Source organism: Melanerpes formicivorus, unplaced genomic scaffold (genome assembly GCF_026170545.1).
Source record: "Melanerpes formicivorus ecotype bairdi unplaced genomic scaffold, bMelFor1.0.p_v2 SCAF_27, whole genome shotgun sequence".
NCBI lineage: Eukaryota > Metazoa > Chordata > Aves > Piciformes > Picidae > Melanerpes > Melanerpes formicivorus.
In genome coordinates, this window is record NW_027142379.1 from 9,499,013 (window position 1) to 9,519,747 (window position 20,735).

The following is a 20,735-nucleotide window of genomic DNA, read 5'->3' on the forward strand; positions in this document are numbered from 1 at the left end:
CTTTCTTGGACCATGTTTCAGACTGCTTCAAACTTCTGGTCTTGCAAAATCAGATTGGTTACAAACCATTCATATTTTGAAAACTGTTTTATTAGACTAAGAAGTTGATTCCAAAAGGTTACTTAAAAAAAAAAAAGTGAAGTAAATCAGAAATGCCCTTTTAGAATGAGAAATGTTAAGTCGTTGCCATCAGCTAGGCGAATGAGAGGCCTGGCTGATTTATGTGCCATGGTTTTTCAAAGTCTTTTGTTTTCACAGGTGCTTGTGGTCAAGAAAGAAGCAGCAACACTCACTTAAACCCAGACAAAATCCTCAGTTTAAAAATGCCAGCATTTTTTTGCTTAGATATGATGGGTAGTCCTTAAGCACTGGCATCATAGATGTGCTGTTGGATTTTCAGCTTTGGTTATATATTCCTCCATAGTTGTGTGAGATAAATGTAGTGCTCAGATTTTATTTCTGTAGTTTGGGCATTTTTCTCATTTGAAGTATATCCTAGTAAACAGGAACGAATAATTTTGGTTCTAGAACTGATTGTCAGTTTCCAGCTTCTCTAGATCACCCACTTTATTTTGATCACAGTCCTTGCCATACTTGCTCATGTAAAACACATGTGCCTTTTGCTGGGGCTTTGGTCTGATGAAATACCACAGAACTAGAAGAATACATCTACAGGGTGAGGAACTCCTGAGTGAATCCTTTGAGAGTGAGTCCATAAGAGCAAGGGCTGCAGCTGGGGCTGAGCTCTAAGTGTTCCTAGTCACACAGATGTGCTGACAATTTATTATGCCCTTTGTAACCTCATGTGGTTCCTTCACTCTTGTGTGCTTCATTTTTTTGCAGGCATGCTAAATTTTCAGTGGCCTGATTTTTGAAGCTCTGAGGCAAAAGAAGTAAGCTGTTGGCAAACAAGAGGTGGTCACCATCATAAGGGATGTAGGAAGTTTCCTTGTTTGTGCCAAGGATGAATAATGAGAACATTCTCTTCTTTTATGGGGGAGGTTGGGGGTCCTTTAAATGGAATGCAGTTACCTAGAAATCAATTCCAGCCAGTGAGACAGAATTTAAATCTGTGTTTCAACTAAGAACCAGAGCAAAATTGGTGTATGTTCTAATGAAAGTTACCCACACCAAAAAAGAACAAGCTTATAGGAAAAGGTTAGAAAAACTGAAGTCAGAGAAGTAGCCTCATAAGCTACTTGGACTGATAGAAGATTGTGCTGTTACATAGAGCAAACCACAGCTGGTTAGGTAAGGGACCCTTTTCTTGTGTGCAGATGGCGAGTCTAGGCTGATCACATTGGTTCCCTACATAGCTGGCTGAGAGTCACTTTGGATTCATTTGGTTTAGAAGGATATCTGAGAAGAATGGGTTGTGTTTCACACAGTCTCCATTTTTCCAACGACTGCAAAAGAAACCTAAATGAGCACCTAAACTGGATTCCTTTCTCCTCAGATTTCCAGAACCCCAGGAGATAAATCCAGCTGTCTCTTAAGAAAGAAAGTTTCCTGTCATCTTATTGACAAATAGAAATTTGAATACTAAATTCTGCTCATGGTCACTGGTCTAACGAGCCTCTTAAAGTCAGGGGAGAAGCAGCTTCCTGTGCTAGATACGACGCTGATTTTTATGCATTCCATACCTCAGAAGTTTTATAAAGCTCTTAGAAGAGCTTAGTAAGAGTAGTATGGCAGCTATTCCTTGCTACACATGCATGCTAAAATAGTCACCTGTGTATGTGTAATGCTGTGGTAGGATCCATGTGTATGTGTGATGATGTGGTACTGTGGTCACGACAACAAAGTGTACCATGGTATGAGTGATCAGAAGTGTATGGACTGCATTAACTCCACCTGTGTTACTATTTTGTCACGGTCTTGATTTTCATTTAAGCAAGGAGTCAGACTGGTAACAGAATTTCTCTGCCTGGAGCATTGTTTGGGAAAAAAATGAATAAATAAAAATTGCAGTGTGTTGGCTTTCCACATAAGTTTGCTAGTACTGGTTGGTACCAGTATAGGGAGTGCTGTTCTCCTAAAAGAAATCAAAGGTAACGTACTGTGCAGCTTTATCTAACACTGCTGCTTTAACTTGCATTCAGGACAAGAGCACTCTGTTGCACATAGATCCTATGGATTTGTTTTGTTTCTCCCAAAGTGCATGCAATCTTCATCCTGGTTCTGCTCTTACCTTTTTTTTTCCCCTCTTTAATGTAATTAAAACTACTTTGTTATGATCAGTAGATAACTTCAGGCATGCTTACTTAAGGATGCTAAAAGCAGTTGTATTTTTTTCTTCTATTTTCTTTCTTTTTTTTACTGATTAGAACTAGCAAGAACTATAAACCCAAAGATTGAGTGTATTGTTTCAACTTTACCAGTGCCACTAAAGCACAGGTAATTTGCAGCTTGGAATAAAATGGGGAAAAAAGAAAAACTCCTCAGACAAACTCTGCTCCAAACTGGCATCATGGAAAGCACTTGCTTTGTGAAACCTCAACTTCTTGTGTAGTACTGCTAAAGGCTCTCACTTGTATTATCAAGTTTCACATGCATGGGTTTGTATGGGTGTAGTTAGTTAGGATCTTTCAGAAGTCCCACTGTTTGTTTCATAATTGTGCTGCTGATAACAAAAGGGAAAAAAAAACTTTGGAAGAGACTGCTAGACCTTTTTAGTTGTTGACTTTGAAAGGGTTGTGTTTATTGTTTGTGATGTTTGTTTTTCTTTATGTTCATCTGCATTTTAATCTTACAATCTTGTGTGTAGATCTCATGCTGACTCTGCAAAATCCAGCTCTTCCGAAACAGACTGCAATGATAACGTGCCCTCCCACAAAATCCCCGCTCCATCAGCGAGCAAGCATGCTGTGAATGGCTTTTTTCAGCAGCAAGGTGTCTACGACTCGCCGCCCTCCCGTGCTGGACTGACGCTGGCAGACTGCAGCCTTTATAACCTGCCTAGGAGTTACTCACAGGATGTTTTACCGAAGGCAGCGTCTCCCTCTGGGACTGATGCAGAGGGAGAGCAGCACGTTTTCAGTACCCCATCAACAACGTCTTCGCTGGACGCACAGATGAGACACGTCTCCATTAGCTATGACATTCCGCCCACACCTGGAGGTACTTACCAGATTCCACGAACTTATCCAGAGGGAACGTTGTCTCAGACTTCCAAACTGGAGACTATTCCAGATATTCCTCCGCCTCGGCCACCGAAACCTCACCACGCCGCAGATCGCTCTCCTGTGGAAACATGTAGCATTAGTCGCACTGCTTCAGACACTGATAGTAGCTATTGCATCCCGACAGCGGGAGTGCCGCCCTCACGCAGCAATACCATTTCAACTGTAGACCTGAATGTCTTCCGTAAAGGTCAGTGCTCCCTGTCCTGCTCCTCCAAGGAATTTGTGTCAAACGATGGTGGTGGTGGGTTGAAAAATTCCCCGCAACGTTAAATTGCCAGAGCAGCTCAGTTGGGAGCAAGTGAAGCTGTATTTACAAGCAGAACTATAATCTAAAATGAAATGCAATGAGTATGTACAAAATACACCATATTTACATATAGGTACAAGTATTTACAGTTTATAAACAGCACAAGGACCTCCTTGGCAGGGGAGCTGCCAAGAGCTTCTCTACTCCCTGCCCCTTACCCCCCTATATGCAAGGGACAAGAGAAAGAGCAGAGAGTTGTTCGTTAATACTCAGCCACGATAAAGAACACAGCCAAGGTCAGTGAAAGCCATCAGAAGCACAAGTTAGTATCTCTCAGAGCAAGAAAGCCAAAAAGAGAGAAAGTTTACCTTACTACCTTATGCTTATAATCCATCCAATGGGATTATTTAGAATTTACCAAGCTTTTTCAAAAAGGCATTGGTTGTGGCACTTGAAGCCACAGTTTAGTAGTCATGAGGTCTTGGGTGACAGGTTGGACTTGATGATCTTTGAGGTCTCTTCCAACCTTATTGATTCTATGATTCTATGATTATTTTCCTGTTTACACCCAATGGTGATTTTATTTATACTCTACCACTTTGTGTTTAAGATCTGTGGAAAATTTTCTAGGCATAGCCTGGAACTACTACAGATGGCATTTTGTGATGAATGAGGAGGGGCATTTCCCGCCTTCAGAAACAAGCAGGTAGCCCTTCACACAGCGGTCTGTGGGCACAGCACTTAAATATGGAACAGAGGACAAAGGAGATCATTGCTGCTGTGATGGTTTTCTTCAAAGCATGGAACATCCATGAGGAATGTTTATTGTACTGTGGCATTTGGTCTTGGCTAAAAATATTTGAAGATCTAGGCATTTGTTGCTGCTTATCTGTAGAAAACAGCAGTGAAGAACTAATCTCTTTCTCTTTTGGCTAGTAAGTTCACATAGCTGAACTCAATGCTTCTGTTACCAGCCTTTCAGAATGGTAAAGGTTAGTGTAGAGTAGTCCAAACCTGTAGAAGCTTGAAAGTGCTTCATGAAAGCCAGTGTGACTTGGAGTATACTCAGAGCATCGAGACCAGCCCTAATCTGGTGCTCATTGCCACCAGCCTCTATTTTTCTCCATGTGATAGACATACCTACTGCAGACGTAAGGAAAATTAAAGTTGTTCCGTGTAGTCACCTAAATGTAGATATCCAGGTGTCCTAGTGTGTTTTCTAGGCTGTTTTTCCTTTAGATTTGCTAGGACATTCAACTGCTAATGGAGCTACTTAAAAGGATTTGGTGTTTCTTTGAAGGTATTTTCTGCCTTTTATTTATTATCCTGTTCTTATGCCCTCAGATTTAAAGTCAAGAAATGCAGTGAGAGGTGGAGATTGGGAAGCTGCTATTTATTGTTACAAAGAACAATTGTTCTGGTCTTGCTAAGCACTCTCAGGCTAAGAGTTTCACTTTTTCTCAGGTTCCTGAGGCAGATGGGCTTCACAGTGATTATTTTTAAAGTGAATTTTTAACGTTAGAGGGAATTTGAAGGCAAATTGTTGGAGTTGTGCTAGGCATGGAATGGGAGGCTGAAATGAAGAAGGGGGCAGGGACAGGGATTTTAAAGGAGGAAATATACAGAATGAATGTGGTCATACAGGTGCTCAGCACTATCCTGTTTGCCATTCGTTTTGTAGCCAAAGTGCAAGAATATTTGTGGTTGTTGGTGTTTTGAAATGACAAAGTAATACCCTGAAAGACCCTTGTTTGCTTTGCTTCACTTCTCTCATTTTGGCGAGTTTCCAAGCCAAGTACTCCTACACTAAAGCTGAGATTGTCAGCCTCAGGAAAAGCAGCCTTTCTGAAAACACTGTTTTAATTTGGCACTTAATAGCAGAAGTGTTTATTTTTCCTTCTAGGTGGAAATCTCAAAAAAACCCACACCAAACCAACAAAAAAACCCCACCACAACTTCAGAGTGCTTTTTGAGGGCCAGGCAGGGATAAAAAACAGAGGTTTGTCCACAGGTTCTGTATGCCATCAGGAGGAGGGACATAAGTGTTACAGCCTGTTTCGTGCATGGGTGAGGAAGAGCTGGGAGCCAGATGTCTCACATACCCTCCTGTCCATCACAGAATCATCCACAAAGCTAAGGACTGCCAAGATTCAGGACTCTGAAAATGGAGAGATCTTAAGTGATGTAGAAGTTCAAACTGAAAGCCCCTAGAGACCCAGTGAGGAGCTGGGGGCAGAGATTCACCTCTTCCTGCAAAGGATTGAATCCTGTTGAACCAGCACTTTCCAAGGGAAGGGTTTTCGGTCAGGAGACCTTTCTCCAGATGCTAAAATACATCTGCTAATTGTTTTAGTATAGATTTGTCATGAGGGCCCAGAATCTCAAACCTCACTCTTAAACTAACTTCTTACACCTGCTTATTTGAAAGGAAGAATTTGCTGCTGTTTTAAAATGACTTTCTTTTCATGCCAAGGAAAAGTGCCACTGTAAGAGCTTCATGTTGTGACTGATGAGTGTTAAGTTTGTTTGTGAACAGAGCCTTCTCAAGTATATAGATAAAATCTGTGGCCACAGCTCCAGGAGGTGTGTTTGTGTGCTCTCAGAAGCAGACAGTAAATAATAACAGACTCTGGATGCCAAGTGACAGGAACAGGAATGATAAATAGCCACTTTCTCTTCTTGTTTCTTCAGAAATTAGTTCTCAAGACTGTTATGATATTCCACGAACCTTTCCGAATGACAGATCTAATTCACTGGAGGGCTTCCATAACCACTTTGTAAGTATGACTTGAGCTGATGAGAGGCAGCAGTGACAGTGCTTGAATGCTCCTTGTTCCCGTGCTAAGCAGCGAGCCGTACGGCGTTTGTGATGTTTCGCTTTCGGTAGAATATATTCATTTGAGTAGATTAGGTTAAAAACTCATGTGATTCACAGCTGATTGCATAACTTATTTTGTTAAAGGAAATATATGTTAATTCTAGAAAAACAGAAGCATGTTGACAGTGGGAAGTGTTTCAAGTGAAGAACTAGATGAAAATTATGTCCCAATGAATCCCAACTCTCCTCCACGACAGCATTCCAGCAGCTTCACTGAACCCATCCAGGAAACAAACTATGTACCAATGACACCAGGCACGTTTGATTTTCCCTTATTTGGAAAGCAAGTCCCTCCTCCTGCTCACATGGGGTTCAGGTCCAGTCCAAAGACCCCTCCCAGACGGTCAGTACCTGTTGCAGAATGTGAGCCACCGCCAGTGGATCGGAACCTCAAACCAGACAGAAAAGGTGAGGAAAATGTCTACTAGAAGTTGATTTTTAGCATCTAAGAGAAATAACATACTTCTCCCAACTTCTGATATGTGGAAAATGATCATTATTTTTAGAAAGTCTAACACAAGAACATGTTAGTCATAATAAAATGCTGTCCATAACATAAAGGATCATTTTTGACCATATTAAAACATCAGGATAACAGTGCAAAACACACATAAGTTCAAATTTTATTGCTGCAGTTAGTAATGAAAAAATGATACAGAGTTGCTGACACTCAGAAGTAGGAGGTTTAGTCCTTGTTCACAGAAGATAGTGGGCTGACTTGTGATGGAGGGAGGAGGTCACACGAGGCATCAGACAGAAGACAAATTTATAGCCGTAACAGTGCTCGATACAGGATCAGTACCCATCCGCACTGTGTGAAGTAAAAGTTAAAAAGAACATATTTAACTGCTCCAGGTGTTTGCTTTTGATGAAAACATTGTTAGGAGAAATTAGTTGTTACAAGAAGATTGAATTGCATTTTGTGCTGCTTTTTAGTCCTGCTCAAAAGGGTGCAGTGGTCCTAGACATCTGATGTGGGATAACTCTTACAAATGTGTTCAAATCAAGGAAGAATGAGATAGAAGAGAGTGTTTACTGCTAAGTAGATGATGTCCAGTCTTCAAGTCAGTCTGTAAAAGCTATGAAAATCACTTTAATTGGAGCTGTTTAATGCTGAAGTGGGAATGGCCACATGGGGTAGTCAGAGGAAGATGTCTAACATGTGGGCTCTGAGGTTACCTTATATTATTTACCTTGGGATCCAAGCTGCAGTATGGAACTGCTAATTCAAGACAACTCTTATGAGATATCACAGGAGCTGGGTGCCAGACTGGGTGCTGTATTGGAATTTATATAAACTCCAGTATGTGAACATTTCCCTGCCATTATAGAGTGCAGTAGATCAAACCAAGTCCTAAAGCAAAAGGGCGACTAGCTTAAGGTAGAAATATTGTAAGCTGCTGAATGTGTGGGAGATGACTGTTAGCAGTCTGAAGAAGCTGCAACAACTTCAATGACAAAACTGGTACCAAAAAAAAACACAACACCAACCCAAAAACCCCCAAAACTTTAGAGAGCTCCTTCAAAGCTATCCTAAAAAGTGTTCTCTTCAGTCTGGTGCATCCTAGGTTTACTTTTCCTTAAAATAGGGTTTCTTAGGCTGATGAGTGTTCTTAAGAAAAGAAGGCATTTTTGTGATGTCTCTAAGACATACTCATACAGACAATCACTAATACATAGCTTGGACTTTCCAGTTCATCTAAAGTGTTTCATTAGCCAGCCTATCAGAAATGCAAATGCTAAGGAGCTTATTTCCCTACTGTGCAGACAGGATAACTTACTTTCTTGTAGAAAGGAGAACTAGAGAACATTAGGTCAAATGTCAGTGCAAAATAGTGCAGAAGTAAGTCTTGTTTTTAATAATATGTGCTTGAAAAATTACTATTTACATTGAGAAGGGCTGACTTCATTTAGGGGAAAACTCAATGGCAAATATTCAGATGATCCAAAATATTCATTACCTAAACCTTGAAATTAGTATTTTTACCACTCAGTGAAAACAGCTTGTAATTAAGTGAAGTGGATCATGATATAGATGATCTCAGTGTGAAATGGGAAGTACCACATGTCATTCTGGCTGTCCATCTTCAGAAAATGAGGCATGGCCCTTTGCAAGACCTTGGCTCTCTGCTTGTGTCTAATTGTTCCTGTGTTACCAGACAGTAGTTTGGGTTAGTTACTGGACAGTAACAGATTGATGAAAGTTGATACTGGAAAATATGCTCAAAATAAACAGTGAGCTACTTTAAAATATTTTCCCTGACTGGCCAGTTTGTGTATTTTACTGATAAAATGTTTGACCTTCAAAAGTAGCTAATTGCTATGTTGGAAAGCTATTCACTGTGGCTGTTGGCAGTGCAAAGCAGCCACACAGATGTCTGCTGGAAGCAGCACTGTTGCTCTTGCATCTCTTGTCTTAAACCTGAAGTGTTCTACTTTCTGAAAGTAGTGTGTAAGGCTCATGCTTTGCTCCCATCATCTACCAATGCTTTACAGCTAGAAAGACCTAGCTACCATCAGGAAAAAAAGTTTTAGGTGTACTAAGATACCTCATAATGAGTGTAGAGTGACAGGCTTTATTTTTTGCCTGTAGACTTTTAGGAGCTATCACCACTGTAATATAATTAATGTTATTTAATATAATTTAGAAGGTAAAATAAACCTATCCCCAGAAGCAAATATTATCTAGAGTAAATGCTATGGAGCTAGAATAAAATTGTCAAAATCTTGAGCTACCAAAAATGGTAATGATTGTGATTTATCACTATGGGGTTTAGCTTTGTAACACACACACACACACAGGCTCACTCAAATCTTATCGAGTATACCAGAGCGAATCTTCCAGTGTTGTGAAGAGCAGATATGATGACACATCATGATGGTAATACATTCCCCTGTCAGTAACTTAGTTCTCCATGCAAGTAACTCCTTACAGAAATAACTTTAGGAAAATAAAACTGCAGTTCCTTTTGAGTTAAAATAGGCTCTAAGTCTTGTTTTGGTGGACCCTTATCTGATTAAAAGGAGTGTGTGCTTTAGAGTCTACTGGGTGGCTTTAACAGCTTCCACATTCTTGTAGCAACTTCTATTACCAGGTTGTTTCTGCTTATATAAATGTTCTGCAACGGTCTGCTGCTCCAAATCAGTGCATAAATTATCAAGTTGGGTGAAATGGTAAATAAAACTTAGCCAGACGTAGAAAGGGAGGAAATAGTACCTAAAATGGTTCTCAGTATTGCTGCTTTAAATGTTTTGGGGTTTGTTTTGGAGGTTTTGAAATATGCCATTGATTCAAGAATTCCTGTTGAAATCCTTTAAGAGAGTCTATCATCTCAAAAAGGTCTCTGTTACTGTGGAGATCAATGTGTTGGTGATAAGGCCTCTAGGTCTATGAGAGCCCATCTCATCTTTTGACTGAAAAAGCTGCTGTATAGCGGTTACAGATTGCTGCAAAAGTAGTGTTTGCACTGCCTCCAAGTGACATTCCTTTTTGGTAGCTACTCTAGTTACTGAGAAGTATCACCAACACCTTTCATGTGAGCATTATCTCTAGCTCAGTAATGGTTTTTTTTGTGGGGGCCAGGGAGGTTTGTTAAATTTGGTGCTAAAAATGCGTTTGACAAAGAGTGCAGTGAAGCTGGCACATGAAGTGCTCTGCTTGTTGTTGTCATATATATATGCTTAGCATCTCCTGGTTTTCTTTGGTTTAAGGGCTTATTGCTACAGGCAGTATAGTTTGACAAGGGTAGAAGATGGAAGACTCAGTGATAGCAGTGGCCATTCATAGAATCATAGAATGGTTTGGGTTGGAAGGGGCCTTTAAAGGTCATCTAGTCCAACCCCCCTGCGCTAACTAGATCAGGTTGCTCAGAGCACTCTCCAGCCTGACCTGGAATGTTCTGTTGCATATAGCCTGCACTCTTCTCTGCTATCTCTGTTTTGTAAACGTGAGATGAGACATACTCAGTTACTTCTGGTTCTGCTGTCTGTGAAGAAGAATGTGTCTGGCAGCAAGGATCTGGCAATCTGTCTCGCAGCAGCAGTGACAGTGTGATGTGTATGTCTTCACAGCTCTGATGATATAAGCACCTGGTGGTTTGGGTTTGTATTACATTGTTAATTCTACAAGTTTTTAAGAATAAGTACAGTTCTATAGTGTAATGACTGTGACAGAGGATTGAGTTAGGAACAATTAATAATGTGGCTAAACTAAATGTAGGTAATAAATAGGTCTGAAATGCACTAAGGTAGATGCACATTTATCTGAGGAGGTACTTGTGCAGCCTGCTGTGAGAAACTCAGGCTCCTCAGTCTTCCCACCTGTAGGAGTAGTCAGGGGCCATGGTGAGGTGTGGGATACCCTATGGATTTTTTTTTTCCATCCCTTCCTAGAGCTTTGTTTTAGAAAATGGGCTAAAACATGATCGCAGTATTCTAACAATGATACATCTCCTGGAGGTGACACTACATTTTCACATAGTTTCATTTCTCTAGCTCACAGCTGTTTCTGTGAGCTTCCAGTGTGGGGAGCATCCAGTACTTTCTGGAAGTCTTGAAAGTAATTTGAAAACATGATGCTGGCTTCCTGCCCCAATAACTTGAATCCAAGTATTTCACTATTTCTTTAGCAAAACATACCAAAAGGTAAGTGATATATTGCTTGGGACAAAATGGAGGGCATTGGCCAGGTGCTTTTCTGCATTCACTTGTAATTGAATCATGAAAGTAATCTCTTTTTTCCATATTATTTTTTCAGGGTGCTATTTCTGTATTGATTTCATATTTCTGCTCTTTGGCTGCTTTAGCTTGCCATGGTTGCATGTAGTTGTGATGCTGAATTGGACGTGCTATTGCTAGCAAAAGGCTTCAGGCAAAAGAAACACTGCATCTATCCATGCAGCTGGGTCTGATTCTCTGACTTGTTCAAAGGCTGTGACTGGTTCTGCTGAAGAGCCTTTAGGTGACATGTTGACAGTCAGGTGTTCCTTCCTCACAATACCATTTTTCCAACCAGAAGCAGTAGGATTAAAGATGTCCAAATGCAGATTCTCAAGGCAACAAAGGCAGCAAAGAACAGCCTGCTCCACCTTGTACTTTCCCTGGTGCTCTTCAAAGTGTCTGAACAGGATTGTGATGTGAGACAGTGAATCCTGTGATCTCTATCCTGCTGACAGGATTGAGGATGCTTGTGAATGTTCACCACTCCACCAGAAACAGCTCTCTGTAGCCAGGCAAGTCCCAGGTGGCCATGCTAGCCGACCAGGAGAAGGCCTGAGAGAGGTCTGGGAGTCTAAACATTCTTCAACTTCAGTGCCAATGTGATGATCTAAGTCAGAGATCAAGCATAGTATGTTAAAACATAATTGTATTCAAGATCATTTTAAACAAGGCTTTCAGTCCTGGTTTGGGGTTAGATTGCACATATTTTGCTGATGACAAACAGTCAGCGTAGTGCATTTACACCTTTATTGTTGTACAAAAGGCTTAGCTTTCAACAAAAGTATGTCAGCACTTATTCCAAGATGCTGCCAGCAGCTTGAGTCCATAGATTGCCTTTGAAAGAGTCTGTTGCTTGGCCCTGGTAATTTTCAGCTCAGCAAGTGGTAAAATGGGATTTACAAACAGCCAGTGATGCAGATACTGCTTTTGGTGCCAACAAAATACTCAATTGCACCTTGAAAACAAACAAATCCAAGGGAAAGGAAAAACATTCTCATGGAGCTGGAACTTGTAATCATTATAAAAATGTTAAAAATCTTATCTGCTTGTTTTTCTTATAGATTTTTCTCATTTAAGATGTTACAAGACATAGTTTGTGTGGTTAAACCACAAATATGTGGGATGGCTTGTAAAAATGTGGAGCCAGATCTTTGCCATGGCTTCTTGTGAGTATCTCCCAAACAGATTCACTTCATAGAACATTCCAGTTTGCTTTATTTAAGAGCCCAGGCCCACTTTGAAGAGGTAATTGTGTACAGAGCTTTCACGTGGCAGGAAGCATCTGCCACATTCCGGTCCCCATAGGACCCACAGGGATGCTTCTGGATGACCAGAATAATCACCCATTGTTGTAGTGTAGTGTGATGCCGTACAAGTCCCAAGTGAAGTAGGTTGGTTAAGGAAGTTAAGAACCCTCATTAATCATGAAGTTAGTTATAAATAGACAAGTGAACAGTTTCCTTGTTAAATATTTACGTGTTTGAGTGTCTGAGTTGGACAATGTGAACATATTGCACATCCTGATGTAGCTGGAGCACCACACCATCCTGAAAGAGGACTTCAGAGAAACAGATAAGGCATTTGTGACAACAGGAGCTGACTTCTCTTTGCAAATAGTAACAATGAGAAGTTGGCAATGCTGCAGTGTTCTGTGCTGTTATGATTATCTTGCATATTTTGAAATAAAGGATCACTCATGTTCTCAGGCTTTAGGACAAGCAGGCATTGAAAAGCAGCAAGATCTGAACTGAAGATCTGTTGACCAAGCAGCTGTTACTTTCATGATGACTTTTCTGAGCAGAACTAGTTTCCATTTTGCTTCTAAGAAATCCATGTGTTTAATCCTACCATTTACTCTTAGAAGCTACATCTCCTGTTCATTCCATTTAGGTATCTAAAAAAAGTAATGTTTTGAGGGGAATGTTTTGGTGCTTCCTCAAAGTTCCCAAGGCATCTTGAGTACAGGTTAATTATTTTTCTCTTCTTTTTTTTTTTTACCCTGTAAAAGCTCCAAAGACTTCCATTTAGCTGAAAATTACCTTTTTATTCATGTCTGTACAAAATCACTTCTACAAGGCTGGTTTTTACTTAACATAAAAAAAATACCATCATTTACATAGCTCCTTGCTACGATGCACCAGTCCTTAACTTGCAGCTGTGATTTGGCTTTCAGAACTTTGAAACAACAAAGAATTTCAAGTAGAGATTTCATTTGAATGGCTGTGTCACAGCTGCAAAGGAAGCTATGGCTTAGTGGACACAATGGTTGTGGAAAAAAAAATAATAAAGAAAGAAACATTTGAGTTTTACGAAGACAAACTGCAAGACTTGCTCTGGTTCTAGCAGTAGAGCTGGCAGTATTGAACTACAAAGATGCCAGAGAGAGCAGGATCAAGAGAGCACAGATAATAACACCCTATTTATTTTTCTTTCCCTCCCTTGGTACAGTTTTTCTTCCCACAGTGCTTAGTGCATTTTGAAGGAATCACAGGGTTTGATATCCACATTATCATGTTATTCCACTGGCTTTTTTTTATAGACTTAATGTTAGACTTCGTTTTTTTTCCAGTGAATAAGTTGAACTCCATTGGTTTTTTTGGGGTTTAAAAAAGAAACAAAATTAAAAAGGAGGGAAAGTGATAGTATCATAGTATCAGTCAGGGTTGGAAGGGACCACAAGGATCATCTAGTTCCAACTCCCCTGCCATGGGCAGGGACACCCCACACTAGATCAGGCTGGCCAGAGCCTCATCCAGCCTGGGCTTAAACACCTCCAGGGACGAGGCCTCAACCACCTCCCTGGACAACCCATTCTAGGGCTTCACCACTCCTGTGGTAAAGAACTTCCTCCTCACCTCCAGCCTGAATCTCCCCACCTCCAGCTTCATTCCATTCCCCCTAGTCCTGTCACTACCTGAGATCCTGAGCAGTCCCTCCCGAGCCTTCTTGTAGGCCCCCTTCAGATACTGGAAGGCCACAATTAGGTCACCTCGGAGCCTTCTCTTCTCCAGACTGAACAGCCCCAACTCCTTCAGTCTGTCCTCATAGGAGAGGTGCTCCAGCCCTCTGATCATCCTCATGGCCCTTCTCTGGACACCTTCCAGCATGTCCATATCCCTCTTGTAATAGGGGCTCCAGAACTGGACGCAGAACTTAAGTAGTATCCCTTGGACATCATGAATCTTGGTGCAGCTTTAAACTACTAATCAATAGACATTCCAGAACACTGTACTTTGGTCTTAAAACAACTGGCTTCACTGAATGTTTTTAGTTCACCATGCTTGGGGGCTTTTTTAATACAGGCATGGAGAGTTACTCACAAATTAGAGAAGTCAAATAGTATTTGGATGATTAACAGCTTTGCTATTCTCTGAATAGTTTTATGGCATTTGGCAAGTATTTTATGTATGCCAGTGAACCTTAGGTGTCAGATGCAGTTGGACTGCTTTATAATCTGATATATTTTTTCCCCATTCTTAATTTCTGAAGCATTCCAAATGCCAGTGCTCTGAGAGGTCATGCTGAGAACACAAAGATGTCAAAGAAAACTAGACAGCCTCTCTTTAGATGACTCCTTTTTATATTTCATATTATTGAAAGAATAAGTTGATTTTTAGTATTTCAACTTGCTTTTACTGTCCTAAACAGATTGTAGTTAGCACCATCCATGTTCTGTCACTGACGAGAACTAAACACACAAATGATGTTCCTGTCTTTTGTCAGATGCTAGTATGGAAATGGATATGAATGTTGTATAACTGCATACATTTTTTTTGAATTGGAAGTACCTTGGCAGGAAATAGTCTTAATAAAAGCAGAGATGAAAAAGCAAATGCAGGATATTTGTAGAGCTCTGTGCTGAAGACCGTGTACCCAGGAGTCAGAGTTCACTGAGGTGAGGAAGAGAAGGAAAGGGAGAGGTTATTTCACAGAAATGCAAACCAAATAATAAACCCCCTGGGAGTAAGACCATGAGCTTCAGCCTTGTTTTTTAAGGAAAAGTCTACAGTGGTTCTGAGTACTGGAATTCCTGGACCTCAGTGCAAATTTCAGTTTTCTCTAATTGCAGAGAAAAGCAAGGAAGAAGTATATTTTTTAATAGAAACAAACTGCTGTTAGCCACTTATGTGGCTAGTTTTGCCTTTTGCTGTTCCAAGTAAAGCACTACTCTAGCATTCCTACATCTGATCTCCTTGTCTCATGAGGATTAGGCCTGTTGGCCAGGAAACAGCATTAACAGATCACACATTTCTTAGATTTTCTGTCAAGTTAGGAGATTTACCATAAAATTTTAAGCCCTAAATAGCTGGTATTTAAATAGAGTGCTGGCCTCCTTCGTGAGGATGTTTGCAATTCCCTGACGTAAAATCCCTTGTCAGCAAGCCATGGAGCAAGCAGCCAGTCAGAAGAGAAGAGTTCTTAACAGAAATCTTATTTAGCACTGGCGCTTCAAGGCGATAGTCTGAAAACAAACGAGGCTCTTCAGTGAGTGGCTGACGTCCTCAAAACCAAAAATGTTAGGATCCACCTACTCCCATGCAGGAATTTGCTGCAGTGGGACCCCTTCCCTCCCTCTTCCCCCCCCCATCATTATGTTCCAAGTGTTTTATGGAAATCAAGAAGAGAGAATATATTAGCTGATGGAAAAACCAAGAGGTTTTCCTGCTTAAACCGTTATTTGAAACAAAATCAAACATGTGAAATGGACTCTTCTCCTGATGACTTCTCAGACAAAGGCAGCATTGACACACACCAAAATGCCAGGAGCAGAATTCATGCCGTCTGAGTGCACTCCAATGCTAGATCCATAATCGCTTGTTCTGCTTGGCAGTTTTTACAAGCAGCCATTTGTTAGAACAGGAGACTTCATTAGTGATTTTTTCAGCTCAGAGTGCCCTTGCAGTGTTCATCAGATAGAACGTGCAGAAGCTGAGCTTCTCTCTCCTGGCTGGAGCACTTTGCATTTCGCAGGTGGTGACTTGACTGAACAGTGCAAACATCTAATTCTCACTTCTTGTTTGGTCGGTTTCACTTGCCATAGCTCATTTGGGCTTTTTTTTTCCCTTGGTAAGTTTTCATCCAGTGGTGTTGCAACACAAATTTTTTCCTTTTCAGTTGGAAAAATAAAATAAAAAAATCATAGAATGGTTTGGATTGGAAGGGACTTAAAGATCAATCTAGTCCCAAATCCCCTGCCAATGGCAGGGAATCTATTAAAAAACTCTATTTTTTACCAGGATGTCTCTCTCTCCCTGAATGGAGCCAGGCTTTCCATAGAGACCTCCTGCCCTTCCACCTTCACTAAGCCTGAAGAGCATCTCTATGAACCTTCCTTGTAGTGATTATTTCTGATTAGAACAGGTGTTGGAGACCAATTGGCTGTACAAGGTGTGAGGCATTTTCTCCTCTATTTTATACTCTGCCTGTTGCTTCTTGAAGGTTCTAGGGACACTCTCTTGGAGAAAATTAGTGAAGCTACTTGGGAGCAGCACCTGGAATTTCAGTTGCAGTACTTCAGGTTAAAAGTTCTAAAGCTGATGTGGATTTGTTCACAGATCTGGCTGAAGATCGTAACAGAACTGCCAGTGTTTAGCAAAAGAATGGCACTTCTAAAATTTCTGATGGATTTATTACAAATATGTCTTGAGGGAGCAAGGGGAAGCTTTCAGTGCCCCAGCTCTTTTTACTTTATCTTTTTAAATGGGCTAAGGAAGAATTCTGCACAGCAGACACAAGTAAGTTACCTCAGATTTGTGTTTGCGCTTCTCCTTCCCCTTTTCCTTTGCCTGGTGTCAGGTCTCTTCTTCAGTAGAAGGTCCTCAACAGAGCTTAGGCCTTTTATTTTTTTTTCTTTCATAGGGAAAAAGGAGGAAAAAAAAATCAAAACAACCCTGCACAAACTCTCCAGCTCTCTGTGACATTGAACAAGGGATTTGCAGTATCTTGGCTGGTCGGTAGCAGCAAGCTGTTTTGCTACCAAATTTATTTAGAATGAACAGCCTTTCAGCAGCAAGAGATGAAAGCTGTGAGTTTATTTTATACTGGAACATTTTGTATGTTCTTGTGTGATGCAGAAGAGCAATATTGTAGGGACCTGTACTTACTCATATAGCTTTTTTTGAAAGTCTAAATCAAGTCAGAGGCAGGCAGTTATATAATACCCACGTTTTACAAATGGGGATTATCAGTTCAGGAAGGTTAGTTGCAGGAGACCACAGAGTGATTAACAGAAGCAGAAATAATGAGTCATGACCCTGAGTTCCTTGGGCTTATCTTCTGTATTATGGGTTTCAGGCACTTCAGGTATGTTTGGCTATAAGAGCAGAGAGGTTATAAAGTATACACTGGTCAAATATTTCATTAACCCTCTTACTGCTGCTAGATTTCTCACCATATTTACAACCTGTGCTCCTAAGTCAGTGTGGTGACTGGCATTTTAAGCTGAGTTGTAGTGGACCAAATTTCTTTCAAATTTGGTTATAAAATTGTGCAGACAAAACTAGTATGATTAGGTAATGATACTCAGCATCAAATTGTTCTTAATAAAAGGTGTTTGAATTTGAGCTTCTACATTTGTTCAATTGATTTTAAGATCTTGGTCTTTTTATACAGGCAAGCTTTTATCATAGAGTTGTAGGCAATGTACTTAAGAATATCAAATCGGCTCCTAATGAACTAGGCCAACATGCTGGGTCATGCTTTTGACTTTGCTCCAGCCAACAGCATACTGTACAGAAATGCATTGGGAACCACTTTACCCTCTGGGTCTTTGGTCAGCATTGCCCAGATGCTTCATAGAATGACTTAGCTTGAAAGGGACCTTAGAGATCATCTACTCCAACCTCCCTGCTATGGGAGGGACAGCTTTCAGCAGCATTCAAACCATCTGAGGGAGCACCTGATTTTGAGTTTGGAAGAGTGTCTGTTTGAAAATCATTTCATTTCTTTTAAGAAAGTTTCTATGCCACACTAGTCATAAATAAATTCTGTCTTACCTGCATGGTCTCTCAGATGCACTGTGTAGAAGTTAAGATACAGCACAAAACTTTACTGTTTACCTTTCTTGTTGTTACTTGATCATTCCCAATACTTCAGAGATAACAGTAATAGAGCACTTCATATGCAAAACCCTTGGGGTAGAGGTTTGCAAACTCCTGATGTTTGTTGCCAAATTTATTTTGCACAAAGCACTCTCAGTGGCTGTAGGTAGTACCAGCCCATTGGAGTCTGTACTAGGCCTTTTCCACTTGGTGCTGTAGGGCAACTGCCTAATGTAATCAGACTTAAAAACTTTTTATTTGGTTTAATTTGCCTTTCATATGGTTTATTGGTGACAACAGCTGGTTAAACACTTGGAGACCCTTGCCTTTTCTGATGTTAACACTTTGTCAGCTAGACTTTCATGCAAGGTTAGGGTCAGGGTGCTTTACTGATCACACTTATTTAAAACAGAAAATGTGACCTGAAGGACTTGAAGAGTTTGGTGAAGTTGACTAAAAACTTCTGTGCTGGGAGAAGGCTTATATTATTGCCTGTAGGGAACTTCTTGGCTATAATGTTCTTGTAGTTTGTATTCTTCACCTAGTTACCAAATTCATCTCAAGTGTTACGTTGTCTGATGGCACAGCATGTAGGAAAGGTATGTGGGGAATGATTTGTGCACTTCCTGCACTTGTCTATAGGTGTCTACAATTACAAAAAGGAGTTGAAGATGTGATTTTAGCACAGGGTCATTTTTGGTGGAAGTTGGGTTGTGCCATGGTCGGACCTCGGAACGACCCTGTGTTTGTAAGCTTGGAGATGTGGGTTTGGTACAGACAGACATCCCTGAGGAACATATTTAATAAACACTGTGGGAAAGGGTTCTTTGGGCTTCTCAAGTGGGCAATACACTGTGGGTAGGAGACACCCCTAGAGTATCACCAAAATAATATTGTAACTAAGGAGGATGGAATTTCTTTGAAGGTACCTCAACTTGCATCTGAAATGTGACTATTCTCCTGTCATGATAAATACTCACCAAATGTGGAGGTTTTTTTATGTAACACGTCTTGAGACCAGTTAAAAGTAATGATCAGTTATAATATTTGTTGATGCACTTTTTAGCCCTTTTTTGTATACCCTTTCTGCTTGCCTCCAACATGTTATTTGCATGCAGTATTTTCTTTGTTTCTGGTTTGGAGCTTAAGCCCTTAGTGTGAGACCTAGCTGGACTGTAAAACTCTCCTTCAGCAGCTTGCTTATGCTTGTGGCGTTAATCTTTCTGCAGGGGGTTCTGCTGTTTGTTTACAACTTTCCATTTTCCAGTTACAAATAGAATATTATTAAGAGAGTCTTCTTTTTACCAATTAGGTCAAAGTCCTAAAATTTTAAGACCTAAAGCACATGGTTTAGAGCGAACTGATTCACAAACCATAGGTGACTTTACTACAAGAAGAAAGGGTATGTACTTTAGCACTGTATGTATATGGAGCTTTATGAAAATAAGTAAAACAAAAGTTAAGACAACTGTTATTCTAGAATAACTTTGACTCTTGTATAGTTCTTTTACTTCTGTTGTAATCTTAAGATGATGGAAACGTTTTCCTTGCCAAGCATAAATTCTCTTATATAAGGAATTAAAGTCTTTCTGGCTTGAGCAGTGCATGGAAACACTTCCTTGACATTAACATGGGTGTTCTGAGCTCTTAAACTGTAGCTGGTTTGTATTTTGGGTTTACTTTTGTCTGTTTATTTAGAAACAAGTATATAACATTCTATCATCAAGTATAGTTGCTTGGAATAACTTGTTAGGCAATAACATCAAATCAGTTTATTTGAATCTTCTGCTGTTGATAAAACACTGAAATAAAGCCAAATATTGATCTTCTGACAACTTATTAGTACAGAGATGTATTTATGCATCTTAATGAGCATTGCAATTAGTCTGATGGTCATTGCTGAAGGTGCTGAGTTGGTGCCTTACACAGTCACAAGAAGTAGAGGACAAATTCAACATTACAGATAATCTTACAGCAGTTACACTGATCAGTACCTTTGGTTGTTAAAGCCCATTGGCAACTGGATATTCCCGATTCCTGCTGTTCTCAGTGGGTTTTGGACAAAGTCCTGACTTTATTTCTGCTGGAGCAGTACCTTGCCCACCATTTATATCTGCCAGGTAGTCTTAGGCCTTTACAGAGGGCTAGAGCCAAGCTGATGATTTTTGTGTCACTCATGCTTTAGTATCATCTTACCTACGTCAAGTTTGGTTCTGCCACTCTTATGTGATACCTTATATCTTGAGATAGATGAGCTGTAGTTCCTTTTCTGAGTCTGTGGTGACAGCTTTTTATGAGCAAGTGAGTTAAAGTGGCAGAATTACTGGAGTAGGCTTGATAGATTTTGAGTGCATAATGATGACTTCTTAACAGAGAAAAGGAGAAAACCAGGATACCACAGACTGATCCTTACCCAGAAAATTTTAATCAGGAGTCCTTGTGTTCAATACATGACAGCTGACTTTTCAAGAAACTCTGTCTGAAGAGTGAATACAATGAGTACAGTTCTGCTTGTACAGTCCTTGTGGGACAACCACAGTGATTAAGCAACTGATTTCTGTCAGTTCCTCATGTGGTCACTTGTGATGGCGCTTACTCCACATCAGCTAGTGTGACATGCCTGACATTTGATCCTGGTAAATCTACTAGCAGGCAGCAAACTCGTG

The 20,735-nt window shown here is 40.4% G+C and overlaps 1 protein-coding gene across 3 annotated transcripts in view; it reads left to right on the forward strand.

Annotated features, from left to right (window-relative positions):
• Positions 1–20,735, forward strand: part of GAB1 (GRB2 associated binding protein 1) — a 107,639-nt gene that overhangs the window by 80,304 nt on the left and 6,600 nt on the right. The window contains exons 4-7 of one of the 3 annotated variants that reach the window (XM_068154058.1): positions 2,768–3,372; positions 6,124–6,209; positions 6,415–6,718; positions 19,382–19,471. In XM_068154058.1, coding sequence (XP_068010159.1) covers positions 2,768–3,372; positions 6,124–6,209; positions 6,415–6,718; positions 19,382–19,471 — 1,085 coding nt within the window. The remainder of the gene's footprint in view (positions 1–2,767; positions 3,373–6,123; positions 6,210–6,414; positions 6,719–19,381; positions 19,472–20,735) is intronic. The other 2 variants (XM_068154060.1, XM_068154059.1) reach the window with 2 other exon arrangements.